General features: G+C 41.1%; 1 protein-coding gene across 3 annotated transcripts in view; it reads right to left on the reverse strand.

Moving 5' to 3' along the window:
- Positions 1 to 15,602, reverse strand: part of Iqch (IQ motif containing H) — a 177,594-nt gene that overhangs the window by 105,872 nt on the left and 56,120 nt on the right. For all 3 annotated transcript variants that reach the window (XM_031344193.1, XM_031344192.1, XM_031344191.1), the window contains exons 7-9: positions 14,474 to 14,602; positions 6,288 to 6,367; positions 4,390 to 4,428 (exon numbers count right to left, since the gene is read on the reverse strand). In XM_031344193.1, the coding sequence (XP_031200053.1) occupies positions 4,390 to 4,428; positions 6,288 to 6,367; positions 14,474 to 14,602 (248 nt within the window). The remainder of the gene's footprint in view (positions 1 to 4,389; positions 4,429 to 6,287; positions 6,368 to 14,473; positions 14,603 to 15,602) is intronic.

The following is a 15,602-nucleotide window of genomic DNA, read 5'->3' on the forward strand; positions in this document are numbered from 1 at the left end:
AAAAAAAAAAAAAAAAAAAAAAAGGATGACAAATTACCTATACTATCCGCTGTGCAGGATTGAGAGAATGCAAGAGTAAGAATTCTGAGGTATGTGAGTGAGCAAGACAGTCCCAAAGACCTGTGTCAAGACAGTCCCTTAGACAGTGAGACCCGGAAGCTTCCAAAAATCTGTTCAGATATTGCAAGGAGACTAAAAGACAGAGAGGACAGTGTGAGCAGAGACACAGAACGGAGAGGCAAAAGCTTTGGATCAGCAACAGGTCTCTCGAATGATTCCAGCAATTCCTTTCAAAGGTACTGTATTCAAATAGGTCCCTCAACTCTGAAACCCATTCTGAAGAGAAGTCCCCATGCTTAGGTGAGCTCTCAGTCCATCAAATCCATATGAAAAGCCCAACAGAACAGGGCCAGGGAGGCATTTTAAATAGATGGGGTCTGTTTTCGATCAAATGTGAAATTCCCTTTCCAGGGGCACATTTTACTTCACTACAGCATTGATTTCATCTCTCTTGATACCCTTCAAATACCCTGAGAAAATGTAGCACAGTTAAGGACCACTTGGGACAATTATGATGGATGAGTTCAGCCTGCTGGGGATAGGCACAGGCAGCAGGACAAGCGCGGATCAAAGGCAGCTTCAATCGCTGGTCTCCCAGCAGAGACAAGAAAAAGCTGGGCTTTTAAGGATCGCCATTGCTACTCAAGTGAAGCTTGGCTTTCCACTTTTCCTTAGGAAAAGGTGTATGTAGAAAAGTCTGATATCACAGATCACTAAAGAACATTTACAGGAGTCTTACAACGCTCTACCCAGGCACATTTTCAATAATTGGGAGTATTCTGCTTTATTTTTCCTAAGTGTGGACTATTCTAGGATATTACAGTAGATGTCTATCATCTTCTGCTTTCCTCAGTAACAGAGACATCTCAGGAGGGTAAGAATTCTGCCTGTCTCATTCACTGCTGCATTTGCACTGTCTGATGCACAGGGAAAAAGCCACTGAATGTCAACATTTAAGTTTTAAACTTCAGAGCCACTTGGACTGGACTTGTAGCACAAAGCTGTCCTGTGATCAGATAAGATTTATAATTTAATGTTGAACAACATGATAATGGCTATTAATATTATAGGATATTTTTAATTACAGAATATTATGTAGTGAGTTTTTAACAACATTTTATAAGCTTGTGATAAAGTATTAACATAAAATCAAAGTTAAAGACACAGTATATGATGGGTACACAGAAACATGCCAAGGCTTAAACAGTGCCAAGGGACTATAATGTCATCAGATTCTCCCATACTTTGCATTTTTCTCCTTTCTGGATTTTAATTTTTCATGAGTAATCATTAAAGTTTGTTAAGTGAAATAGACAAGGGAAAAATAACTAGATTGCTGATAAGTTACTATCTTCTCTGATGGGTATAAATATGATCATGTACATGCAATAAATATCCAGGCAATAGGAACAAGATTATAAAAGGTATCTGTACAGCTCCTTGTTTTGTCAATTACTTCTTCCATGAAAAAAATGTTTTTCAAGTAAAAGCATAGAATTAAGTTTACTTGAAAGCTTAATGCCAAAATGCTTTGGTGGAAAGAACAATTTATTATGGACAATTAAAACAGATTCTAAAAGATTCTGCAGTCTCCTGTTTGGAGATCCACCCCCCACACACCCCTTACTTAATAAACTGTTAAGAGAGAGAAGCAGAGAGACAAAGATAGGGAGACAAGGAGACAGAGATAAAAGGGGCACAGAGAGAGAACACACAGAGGGATGGATGGACAGACAGACAGGGAGACAAAGAGACAGAAATATGGGGAGTGTACTGGCTGGTTTTGTGTGTCAACTTGACACAGGCTGGAGTTATCACAGAGAAGGGAGCTTCAGTTGGGGAAGTGCCTCCATGAGATCCAGATGTGGGGCATTTTCTCAATTAGTGATCAAGGGGGTAGGGCCCTTTGTGGGTGGTGCCATCCCTGGGCTGGAAGTCTTGGGTTTTATAAGAGAGCAGGCTGAGCAAGCCAGGAAAACCAAGCCAGTAAGAAACATCTCTCCATGGCCTCTGTGTCAGCTCCTGCTTCCTGACCTGCTTGAGTTCCAGTCCTGACTTCCTCTGGTGATCAACAGCAATGTGGAAGTAAGCTAAATAAACCCTTTCCTCCCCAACTTGCTTCTTGGTCACGATGTTTGGGTAGGAATAGAAACCCTGACTAAGACAGGGAGTCAGGGAGAAGAGGGAAGACAAGGAAACAGAGGCAGAGATAGAAAGATTGAGAGACAGGAGGATAGAGACAGAGAGGCAGAAAGATAAACAGACAGAGAGGCAGATGGGAAGAGAGGCAAACATTAAGTGGCTTTTGACAATGTGTGTGTATATATATGTATATATATATACACATATTTATATTTATACATATATAAATATGCACATTCATATAATATGACAACTTGGGCATCATTGAACCTGTCACTGCTTTGATCTGTTCTCATTTCCTTGTATATATATAATATATCTATATTTTAAAAACAATTATATAAAGTATTTACATTTTAAATTAAAATATTAATTTAAGATATTTTATTTTAAGTTTAAAATATAAAATAAATATATAAAATATATTATATTTAATATAAAATAATTATATATTTAATATAAAATATTTTATATATATAAAGGAAATGGGTACAGATCAAGGCATTGAAAGGTTCAATGCTGCCCAAGTTATCTAATAAAAAAACTTGACAGCCAATGTATCCATAAAATATTAAGTTTTCCACTGAGAAGATCACAAGAATAAACTAGAAAGATACTAAAGAAACTAACAGTATACACTTGATTAAGAAACAAAAACCCCTCACCCCAGCTTCCCAAATGCTGGGATTACAGACATGCCTTACCACGCCCAGCAATTTTTGACTATCTTTAATGAATCTAGAAAACAGAACAGATTGAACTCTATCTAGATTGAAGCTGACAAAAGCAGCCATGACAGCAGATATGACAACTGCTATCTGATAGGAAGGAAGCCAAGACACAAACTTACCACTTGAGCACTTGGCACTGGAAAGAGAGAGGTTAAATACCCTGGAGAGGAGGCATGCGATACATTTTACAAGGATTATCACTGTGAATGCCTGAGATTTGTAGGTTTCTCATGCTCTGGAGTTTGGGAGTCCTACAATCACTTTCCTGTGCCATCTCTGTCTTGGATGACTTCTCTGTCTAGTTCCTCCTAGGTGCATGGAATAACAACACCTACTGCCTGGATATATGAACACAGGGGAGGCAGCCCTCGGGAGGTCAGCACCAGAGGCCAGCACAGAGCAGGCACCAGTGCAGGTTAGCACTGCGGTTACACTTTGAGTCATCTGAAGACTGGCCCCCAGGAAAGAGCTAACCTGAGATATAAGCCTCACGCTGGCCTTTGCCTCTGGCTGGCCAGGAACAGTGACAGCACAGACCTTCTTCTGTCAGCCCCAGGGTACCGTGGGCATGGGAGGTGCATTGTACACATGCACAGGATATGCTGAAGCCACATGAGTGGTTTCCAAGCATTCCAGATAAATTAAAGCTCTGGGGTTCTTCATGCACATTCTCTTTTCCAGGTACAGAAGAAAGCCAACAGTTTGTACACAGTGAGAACTCCTGGTACTGAGTCAAAGCCTGGGAGCAGTGTGTCTGGGTCAGAAGGACTGTCTGTCTGCAGTCACTTGCAGATTCGGCCTTCCTGCACCAGCACTGGGAATGGGTAGAAGACAGCTCCCTCCTTGGCAGGAGAGTTTTCCTGTTAGTGCAGGGCCTGTGGGACAGACCTTACAGGAGCGTACTTGCCATGTGTGGGGATGGGCTCACTTTTCCATATATGTTTTTTTGGGTTGTTGTTGTTATTGCCTTGGTTGTCATGAACAGTTTAACTTTAAATTCTGTTTCCCCGGCCTACTTTACAAATGCAGTGTGCGTATATACACATTCACACATGTTTGTGTAAGTACAATGAACATGGGTACACATGTCAGCACATGCCAATAAGCTACTACATTCATTTTTAACATTTTGCTTCCTTGTAAATATACTCTTAAATGAAAACCTTTGATGCTAAAAACACATAATTCAGCCACATTTTGAGGATGAGACGTCATTTGTCTGGGCAGTGACATGATTCAGTCCTCATAGAGAGCAAAGAAGTGTTTTTCACTTTCCGCAAACCACAATTTTTTTTTTTACCATGGTCTAATTTCTTTTATAAAGAAGGGAAGCGCAAAAGAACTTCTGTTGCCAACTCCAGCTGTCAAGCGGCCTCCCATACTTTTGCCCTGAAGCAAAAGAAAGGGACATCAGGTGACAAATCCCAAATTCCAACTGGTCACACAAATTACAGACCTTCCTACTGGACTGTCCTCTTGACCTTTTGGCTTTCCCCTACAATGAAGAATGAGACAGAGTTTAAATCAAAATGACTCTCATGGGCAGTTTTACGAAACAAATAGAAGGCTCAGGGTCCTGGTCACCCCTTGCCTTTCTTCCCTTCCCCCACTGGCCCCACTGTTCCCTACCCACACGGGCAGGAGCTAATGATTAGAGGACTTTCCCACTCCCAGACATCAATGCTGCATACGCCAAGCCCCACTTTCCTTTGAGGAAAGGGTTTGAGAAAGTAAAGATTTATATACACAGTTATAGTCAGATGCTGGATTCCACTTCCAGGGAACAACACTCCACGAGGCACTGGTACGAAAGAGCCAACCATGGCATGGTGCCCGGGGTGGGAGCCTGGCAGAGGGTCTGCAACAGCTCCAGTATGGAGCTTGGCACTCTGCACTTTTCACCTTTAACATCCATGCCCAGTTTACCATACCACTACTAAGGAGTCAGTTTGTAAATATGCCAACTTGAAGCTGGAGCCTTTAAATATTACTACTTTTAACAGCAGGGGAAATCTTTGCAAGTCAACAGAAGAAAATAATGCCAGGGGTAATAAGCGTTTAGAAAAGACATTATCGTTTTAATTTTTTTGAGGCAAACTGCTTACTGGCTAAAATCCCACTATGATATGTGTATTACCTGTAGATTTGTTCTGTATAAAACAGAGCTGAGTACTCAGTTGGAGTGAGAATCTAAACAGGTGCCTGGGCCTAGTCACATTATGCACATTAGCCCATGGCCTGCTCACAGCCTGCTAAACAGCTGAATTTGAAACAATAATGGTGCAGGCCATGCACCGCCCGAAGGCCTGTCTGTCTGGGGATTTGGCCATTTGCATTGATTTTTTTTTAACTCACGTTTTTTCAGGAAACACAAATATTTGCCATGGCAACTGGGTTGTCACATGACATGCTATAAGCTGCTTGGCAATCTCCTAAGGGGAAATGATCCACCAATGTGGAAAAGGCACCCAGCTCCTCCTGAGGCTGTCTGGGCATCAAAGGCTGGGAGGGCAGGGAGCAGCCTACTCTGAGAGAGGGAGCTTCATTTCCCTGCAGTTGCTTCCAATCCCTCTTTCTTTTTTTCATGAGAACAGCTAAAAACATGACTACACAAGTCATACCAGAAAAAGTAAAAGTACTACCAGATGTCTCCTTTTGATGGAGAAAAGTTTTAATTATCCTAAATCTGTCAGTGGTCCTTAAAATGAGAAAACAACCTATGGAAAAGCCCAGCCCCCTTGAACTGGGGACATGAGAGTGAATTACACTGTCATGTGAGGAACTAATGTTAGAGAATACATACAATCTCCTTCCTCTTCTCCATCGTGACTTTCAGTGAAAACCTAGAGGGTTTGTCTTTTCTTATGTTTGAAGACAAATGAGATATGGCAAAGACCTCTCAGTAAAACATCGTATATACTAGTAGATGCAGAGATGGATGTAAAGCAAGTTACTGTACCCCAGACTTCTGATCTCTGAGCAGCTGCTAGCGTAGGATGATCACCTGCCTGCAAATCTCAAAATACTGCAATGGCTCTCCTCACCTTCGGCCCTGCCTATAGTGTCCTGGCAGAGCTGACTTGTACATTCATTTTCCCTTTTAAAGTATGTGCTGACTGTGTAGTTCAGTGGTGAGCTCCTGCCTAGCATGTGGGAGGCCCTGCATTTGATCCATAGCACCACAGAGACTGATAATAACTGTAATAAAATAAAATGCTCCCTACCAGCTGCTGAGATGCCGCTTACCCCTGTGTGAGAGGAACAGCTCTACAATGTGTCTGTTACACAGACGCACACAGGCAGACTGCACATGTGCAGCTTGCTCTCTTCCGTGGTAGACATAAGAGTGAGTACCTTGGGTTTCTGAACCTGGCAAGAAGGCTCCACCACTTCTTCTGGAACCGGGCGTGGTTTGTGAGCGAGAGGAAAGGAGGCTGTGGATAGAGGCAGGACAACATTACTCATTCCAGAAAGACAGGCTGAGCCATCTGGTGCATTCTACGGGGTTCAGCTTGAAAGTCAGATGGCCGGCATCCACTGTATGCTTACTACCTGCATTTCCTGTACCCATTCTGTGACACCGCTGGGATTCTTGTCTCCAAAGCGAAATCTATGATAAGACAACTACTTCTTTAGAACACAAGGTCAGCCCACCTAATACAAAATGCCTAGAGGAAAGCTAGATCTAAAAGGAAGGAAGAAGAGAAAGGAAAATTTGTCTCAAAAAAAAAAAAAATTCCCTTAATTAGCCAGACTCCCAGGTTTATGTACAAGATAATTAATATAGTTGCATATGATGAATTATTTTATTGGGTAGCTATTTTAAAAGATGACTAAAAATTAAACTGACTTGGGAGAACTGATATGGTGAATAACACCATAAAGATTATTTCTGAGATTAATTAACCTATAGACAACAACACTCAATCATATCTGTCCTGCTGGCAGCAAACTCAGCTACCCTGATAGCCCAAGCTGGGGCACTCTAGGGGAGAAAAAAACCAGTAACAACAGTCTTAGAAACCCCTACTGACATTGAACAACAGTTAATAAATGACAGCAATGTGTAACTTAGCTCACTTGGAGGACTCACTTTCTCAGCCTGGAGTTGGGCTACGAGGAATCTTTTCAAGCATCCTTTTAAAGGCAGCAAGAATTTCAGAGCATCATAACCTGCCATACAAGGGATTTGTTTGTTGCATCTGGCCTAGTCTAACACATTCTCCTGATTCCCTTGGCTTCTAGCAAGTCTCTCTATGATGGTTCACCATATGCTGACCAGTGCACCACAGTATCCAGCAACCCCAAATATTCAGTCTAAGTATGAACATTGATCCTATCCCAGGATGTTCACATTTCCCGTTTTCCTTGTGGTTGTCATGTCACTTGATAGATTTAAGAGAAAATGTGCCCACCACCACACTTTCCTACCTGCATTGTGTATGTAAGGCCCAGGTTTGCTGGAGGGGTCTTACCAGCCAAGAAATGGAGAACATGAGCATGAAACCTGACATACTGGAGGTGTCGCTTAGAAGAAGCCCATCCTCTCACCCCAGAATGAATAGATATTGCCAAAAAGACTAAAACCAGAATGTTCTGGCAAAGATGTGGATAAAAGGAGCACAGCCTGGAACACTGTGAATGACAGAAAATAAGGCAGAGAGAGAAACTACCCAGTGCTGAGAAGGCTGCTGTGACATCTGTGGGGCTGCACTCAGGTTACAGAGCTTTCTAGGGGTCGGGACGTGGCAGGCTTGAGGTTAGCTGATCAGGCCCTGACTGGCTGTGGGCAGAACATTTCCAAATAAGTGCATGGAAAGAGCATGTTGTCTAATGCAGCCTGGTGCAAAACTGCAAATTCAGAAGACTTTAATCATAGGTTTCTATTTTTCTGCGTGGGGTATGTCCATTAAAGGAATTGAAACCCACTGTAGTCTTGAAAGCAACTCATTGGTTACAAGAGATAAAATGGTGTCACCAGTGGTAATTTCTATCAATGGGAACATAAATTATGGAAAATAGAAGTTTCACAAAAACTAAAAACAGGACTACCATATGATAGGATGATCATAACATATGTGAAATCTAGCTAGGTTAATTTCAAAGAGGCCAAGAGCAAAGTGGAGGGTAACAAAGGCAGGAGAGTAATGGGGACGATGGGAAGACAGTGCTGTTGAATCATAGTCTCTTACATTTCTACTGCTGTGATAGAACACTCTAAATCAAAAGCAACTTGGGGAGGAAAGGGTTTATTTTAGTGGATATCTTGTGGTCCATTATCCAGGGAATTCAGAGCAGAAACTTGAGTCAAGAGCTGATGCAGAGGCCATGGAAAAGTGCTGCTTACTGGCTTGCTCCCCAAGGCTTGCTCAGCCTGACTTTTGATACAGGTCCACCGGCCTAGGATATACTACTGACAATGGTCTGGGCCATCCCACATCAACCACTAATCAAAATAATGCTCCATGGGAAAATCTTATGAAGATATTTTCTCAATTGAGAGTCCCTTTTCCCAAATAATTCTAACCTGTGTTGAGTTGATGGGAAACTGGCTAGCACAGTCAGTTAAGATCAGGAAGTTCTGCTGTGATAGTTCAAACCGTATAGTGACAGTGGATAATAATGTCCCAGATATGTGAAAGGCCTACAAGAAAGGAATTTAAAAGTTCCTATCATAAAGAAATGAGAAATGTTTGGGGAGATAAATGTGTTCAACGTGGTTTAAACATTATGCAATGCATATATGTATCAAAATATAACATTATCCATTAACATGTGACATTTTATGTATCTGCTAAATAGAAATGTGAGAAAAAATTATGAGGGAAGAGTTTAGATCAGCATCACATATGATCAAAAATCATACATGAACATTAAAACAATCACACATCATGAAGCAGCCATCATAAAAAATGCACCTGTAAGCAACTACAAATACACTTAAAACAAATAAAAAACATACAAAATCTCTACAAAGAATTAAAATGTATGAAAAGAAAATGAAAAAAAATTAAAAATTCAATAACCTAAGTTTAAAGATATAGACAAAGGTATCAGTGATTTGGAGGCTATAACAGAGGGCACCCAACCTGAGAACTTAAGGCAGATACAAGGCAGAGTGAACAGAAGTGAACAGAGTCCAAAAACCCATGGGACTACATGAGAGAGCCTGAATCTACGTCATTGCTTTCCCAAGGGAGAGAAGGTACAGGAGACTGCAGAGAAGAAATAATGGCTGAAAGCATGCCGAATCTGGTAAAATAAAAGCCCACAGGATTAAGAGGCTAAGGCAAGTGGAAATGGGAAAAAGCCAAGGAATTCCAAGGCAGCACACAAAACAATAAAACACTCTGAGAACTAAAAACAGAATAAAATGTTGAAAACCACTTCCTGGTACGAATGTAATTGTGAGTGGATGAAGCAGACATGAAAGTCCTCTAAGACCCAGCAGTCACATGCCCAGGCATTCACTCTAGAGAGATGAGAGCACATGTTCATACAAAACCTGCACATTAATGTTTACATAGCTGTCTCATAACAGGGAAAGCTTTGACAGGTGCATGGCTGTAGCATGCTAACATGAAGCATTACTTGGCAGCAAATGGGTAATTACTGCTAGAAGTTTCAACTGAATCCAACAACACATTAAAAAGAACCCATATCATGATCAAGACAGATTCATCTCAGGGATGCAAACAAGGCTCGTCATATGCAACTAGATGATAAATGTAATACAGAACCATTAGAAACAGAACCAGATAAAAATCCTATAAATATCTCAATACATACAGAAAAGGCTTTTGACAAAGTTCAACATCTTTTCATGGTAAAAGCTCTGAAGAAACTAGGAAAAGTGATCATACTTCAACATAATGGAGGCTACATATAGGCTATCTATAGGATGCTACATATAGGCTATCTATAGGAGGCTATACATGGCCTAATGCTACAATAGGAATAGGAAGAATAGGAGAAAACTCTAAGTCAGAGAAGAGGCAGGAGCCAACTCTTCCTTTCTCACTCTGTATAGTGTTTGCTTTCTTATGCAGAGCAGAAAGGCAGGAGGAAGAGAGAAAAGAGATGCTGTTAGGAAATGAAGACAGCCAAATAATTTCAGATATGACCATATACTTAAAGGAGTCTACTAGAAGATTCTTGTTCTGATAAAAACTTTCAACAAGTAGCAAGCTACTAAATCAACATACATAACCCAGTAGCTTTTCCATATCCCAACAACAGATCATTGAAAAAAATATAGTCAGAAAACCAATTCCATTTATACTAGTCAAAACAAAACAAAACAAAACAAAACCCAGCAGAATTAACATTGTCAAAACGGCCATATTACCAAAAGTGATTCATGGACTCGGTGCAATCTCCATCAAAGTTCTAGTTACACAGAGGCCCAGTGGGAGCCACTACAATGTGCAAGCGTGTGGTAAGAGATGGGAGAGAAGGCAGTAGACTGGTTTGAGCATTATGAAGAGAGGAGGAACCTGAGACGTGAAGATGGAGAGGAACAGTCTGACCTGAGTAGCCTGTGCTGCCACCTGAGGCTGTGGTGAAGTCCCAGCCGCTGCTGCTGAGGGCCATGTCTGGGTCTGTAGCCAGACAGATGTAGGAGGATCTGTGTTGATGTCTATGGCCCACATTACCAACAAAGGCCATTTGGACACTCCTGATCTGGGCTTCCTCCTGGTACCACACTGATGTCCAAGAGCTGTGCAGAGCTGGCCCCACCCCTCACCAGCTGTGTACTTGGGAGAGCAGGCCCTGCACCGCATCTGGGCAGCACAGCAAGGCTGGCCATGGTAATGAACACTGGTGAGCCAGCTCCAAGGGCATGAGCATGGGAGAGCTGGCTCCGCCTCTTGCAGAATGTGACACTTGGGTGAGTTAACAGGGGGCAGTGCTGGAGAGTTTGCCCTAGTGGTACATGCTGGAGAGCTGGTGAGCTGACCAACTCAGCTACCACCCAGGCCCAGAGATATACCTGTTTCACCCCAACATCCACCCCATCTATGAATTGCTGGAGTGCAGATCCAAAGCTGCAGGATCTCCATGACACAGGGTAACAGCAGGATATCCGAGAGGAGTCCTAGTGACGATCCAGTATGATGGTGTCACAGAGGACAAAAGTCTGAACCAGACCAATGACTCACAGTAATGGACATTTCCAAAGAAAGATGTGTAGACTAAAGGGTATATCGTGCAACAGACTGTAGCTTCCATGGCAAGATATTTTTGTTGTTTCTTTGTTTTTTTGTTTGTTTGTCTTTTATCTTTATTTTCTTTTGGGGGGAGGTTGTTAGGGCAGACATCAGATATGAAGGAACAGGGAGATAAGTGGTGTTGGGGTGCATGATGTAAAATTCACAAGGAAACAAAAAACATTAAAAAATAAATAAATAGAAAATAAAAAGAAATTAAGAAGCAATTCCAATAACATTCTTCATAGACGTAGATATATTCCTACCTAAAATGCATATAAAAGCACAAATAAATCCAAAAAAATCTAAGCAAAACTTCCAATTGTAGAATTATCACAATACTTTAAACTATACTCCAGAAGCACAGTAACTAAAACAGCATGGCACCATCAAAAAGCAGACACAGAAGCTGAGAACACAGTTCTGTGAAAAACAAAACAAAACCCCCTTGGTCAGCAAGCAGGAGAGTGGGAGTTCAGATCCTTAGAGTTCATACAAGGGAGGGAGGCATGGTGGCCACCCATAATCCCAGGACTCAAGACACAGAGACAGGGACACTCCTGAGCAAGGTGGACGCCTAGATTCACCCGAATCATCTGGCTTGTTGTTCAGTGAAAGACCCCACTTCAACAAATAAAATGGCCTTTGCATATAAACATGTGCACCTGCATACACACGTGCCCCCAACAAAAACAAAACATATATGTACACCATGCATACATGCATATAATTTTAAAAGACATAATAAAAGAACAAGAAATAAGCCTAAGCAATTGCAACCACTTGATTCTTAACAAAGATACCAAAAACAAGTACTGGAGAAAAGATGGTGTGTTTACCAAATGGTGGAGGGAACACTGGATATCCACACATAGAAGACTGAAACTAAATCCCGCCTTTCACACTGTACAAAACTAAACCAAAATGGATCAAAGACCTTTAAGTCCCTGAGACTTTGAATCTGCCTGAGGAAACCAGGAAAACACTTCAAGATCTAGGCATGGGCAAGGGCTTTCTCAATAGCTAATATTTCAAGAAATAATAATAATAACACGACAAATGGGATTGTATGAATCTACAAAGCTTTCTCACTGCAGAAGAAACAATCCACAAGTGAAGAGACATCTTTCAGAATAGGATAAGATCTTTGCTGGCTGCACATCCAATAGGAAGTTCACGTTTAAAGTATATAAAGAACTCAAAAGATTGACAACAGAGGGGGAAATACTCGGGTGAAACAATGGGGAATTGAGCTGAGGAGAGGGTTTCCAATCAAGTACCAGTAGCCCCTAAATAGAGGAAAGGATGCTCAGTGACTAACAATGAGTCACTCCACAATCCCTGTGGAGGATCCAGGGAGGAAAAAAGAGCACCTATTCACAACTGTGGGATAGAAATTAGGCCAGACACTATGGAAATTAGTGTGGAATTCCTGAAAGAAAAAGAAATAAACATAAGTTCTATATGATCCAGCCATATCACTTCTTGATGTATAAACAAAGGCCTCAGAATCAGTTTACTAGAGATATGCCTGTTTCTCTTTGAATCAGCCTAGCTGCCTATTAAGAGAAGATAGATTTAAGTACACACACACACACACACACACACACACACACACACACACACACACACACGGGTCCTACTAAGACATAAAGAAGAATAAAATTACACCATTTGCTAAAAGATTAATGGGACCAGTTTATTTCCTATAAAGTCAAGGATTTCCTATTTTTCTCATATGTAGGAGAAGCTGGGATAGGGAGAAGATATGAACAGTCAAAGGGAGTTAACTATTGGTACGGAAAAGGAAGGAGGAAGGGCAGGGCATGGGGACAAAAGAGTAATAACAGAAGTGTATATGACCAAAGTGTATTGTATGTGTGCATGGAAATGTAGCAACAAGAACCAAAAACTACAAGCTGGAGCGTTCTCCTGAGTGGAAAATACAAAGCCCAAAGGTTCATTCCTCTACTAGGTCATTCATGTGACAGTTTTGAAGTTACAAAGTTATACAATGAAGAACAGATTTTTGGGTGCCAGGGACTAAAGGGGTATGGAAGGAAGTTGGTCGGTTCTATCCATGTGGTGACAGAAATATTCCGGTCCTGAGTGAATCAGTGTCCTGGCTGAGAACTAGCATATACCTCAGTGGGAGAGTGCTTGCCTACCATGGGCAAGGAAGGCCCTGTGTCATCCTCAGTATAGCCTGATGATGATATCATACTATAATGTTCTATTTTGTTAATACTGGGGGAAACTATACAAAGAATTCTGTTAATTCTTACAAACACATGTGAATGTACAATTATCTCAATATAAAAAGTTTAATTTTAAAAAGGCTCTATAAAAAAATAAGATGTCCAGCCAGAGAAGGAAGAACTATTTTCAACACATATAAAGATCTGAATTGCAAATGTACAGGCAACACCCTCACTAAAAACAGGAAGACAATGAGCTGGCAAGATGGCTCAGAGGGTAAGAGCACTGACTGCTCTTCTGAAGGTCCTGAGTTCGGATCCCAGCAATCACATGGTGGCTCACAACCACCCGTAATGAGATCTGACGCCCTCTTCTGGTGCGTCTGAAGACAGCTACAGTGAATTACGCTGGAGTGAGCGGCCCGGAGCAAGTGGGGCCAGCAAAGGTCTTGAGTTCAATTCGAGCAGCCACACACATGATGGCTCACGGCCATCTGTACAGCTACAGTGTACTCATACACATAAAATAAATAAAATAAAAATCTAAAAAACAAAAAACAAAAAACAAAAAAACAAAAAAACCAGGAAGACAAAAGAAGTCTAATTAAGAAGCTAGTGCCTTTCATCACGTCATAAAAGACACTCCAATAAAAGGATACTGCAAACAATAAAGCATCTTTCAATTTTAGTGCTTTGATTTTAATTTTTAATTCTTTACTATTTTTGTCTTGTTTCCCCCAGCCAAACTACAAGCCCTTGAAAATACCAAGTTTCTTTCTTTTTTTTTTTTTTTTTTTTTTTTTTTTTTTTTTTTTTTTTTGGTTTTTCGAGACAGAGTTTCTCTGAGTAGCCCTGGCTGTCCTGGAACTCAGAAATCCGCCTGCCTCTGCCTCCCAAGTGCTGGGATTAAAGGCGTGTGCCACCACCGCCCGGCAAAATCCCAAGTTTCTAACACACAGAGCACAGGCTCTGCACGGAGGCCGCAGTTGCTTTGTATGCTCAGATAAACTCAGGATGCTTTAGCCTCTCATCTTGTTCTGTTACTGAGGATTAAAAGTCTGGCAGTGTAGGTTTCAAAGGGGAGGCCATTCTTGTAGGATCCCAGCTAAGCACAGAGGTGAGAGTGGCTTACCTTCCACTGATATCTTCCGATTCTCATCAAAACTATGCAGAGGAAGTGCTTGGGGTTTGATGGGTGGGTTCTGAAAGGTAATCCTTGCTGTTGGGGGGATCAGCCCTCGCTCAATCATACTTAAGACCCCTAAAAGGAAAGTTAACACACAACAAAACATGAGTTTAACTCTGAGCAATTGTGAATTGCACAGCAGTAATGTAACACCATTTATCATCTCATTTGTAAAGGTACCTTCTAGTGCCTTAATCTTCTGCATGAAAAATAGCTATAGCACACCTTAAGCTTAATATGCTAACCCACGGGAAAAATCATTTCCAATTGCAGTAATATGAAATCAAATTGCAGTAAGATAATTTCATTTTTAGGTAGAAATATAATTTCAAGACAAACTAAAACTTCCTTACACTTATGGCGTTTTCAATCACTGGTGATTTTATTGCACTTCTTGAAATTCATGGATAGGAGGCACACATTCTTAATAACTAAGGTAATCTTTTGTTCTGAAGGAAAGAAAACCTGTACACTTGAACCCATGTACCCAATGTTCAAATCACTCATAGTTTGTTAAAAAAAAAAAATTATCTGTAGACATGCTCATATCACCAGAAGTTATGAAAGCCAGACTAGCTCTGACTCTATTAGAGCAACACGTTAGTAACGCATGAAACTGATGTACAACTCCTTGTCATCAGCAGGCTGCCACTGCGTCTTCTTAAGGGCAAGACACTTTATTAATGGGATAAACAGGTGAATAATTACACAAAACCTCATGTTAGGGACAGACCTTTCCTTACAATGGGTCTATTGTCTACTGTTTTGATGTCAGAAACCCAGGAATCTGGGTACTATCTGCTACAAATTTCTGCTGGGACTTAAGTTTCTTATGCTCTTTATACAATAGAGAGAAAAGTGAAGAGATTTCTATTTCAATAACTCCCTAGTACATAAACTAAAACCAAGCTGGATGAAGTTGAAGAAATTGGCACTCCTACAAGGACCTGAGTCTGCATTTGCTCCAGGAGCCCGAGGACGGTACATTGCTATCAGTCATGTTAGCCTGGTGCCACAGCAGAAGAGTGCCCTGCTAAAGGGCTGAAAGCCAAAGACTTCAAATACAAAAAAAAAA

The sequence above is a fragment of the Mastomys coucha genome, unplaced genomic scaffold (assembly GCF_008632895.1).
Source record: "Mastomys coucha isolate ucsf_1 unplaced genomic scaffold, UCSF_Mcou_1 pScaffold23, whole genome shotgun sequence".
NCBI lineage: Eukaryota > Metazoa > Chordata > Mammalia > Rodentia > Muridae > Mastomys > Mastomys coucha.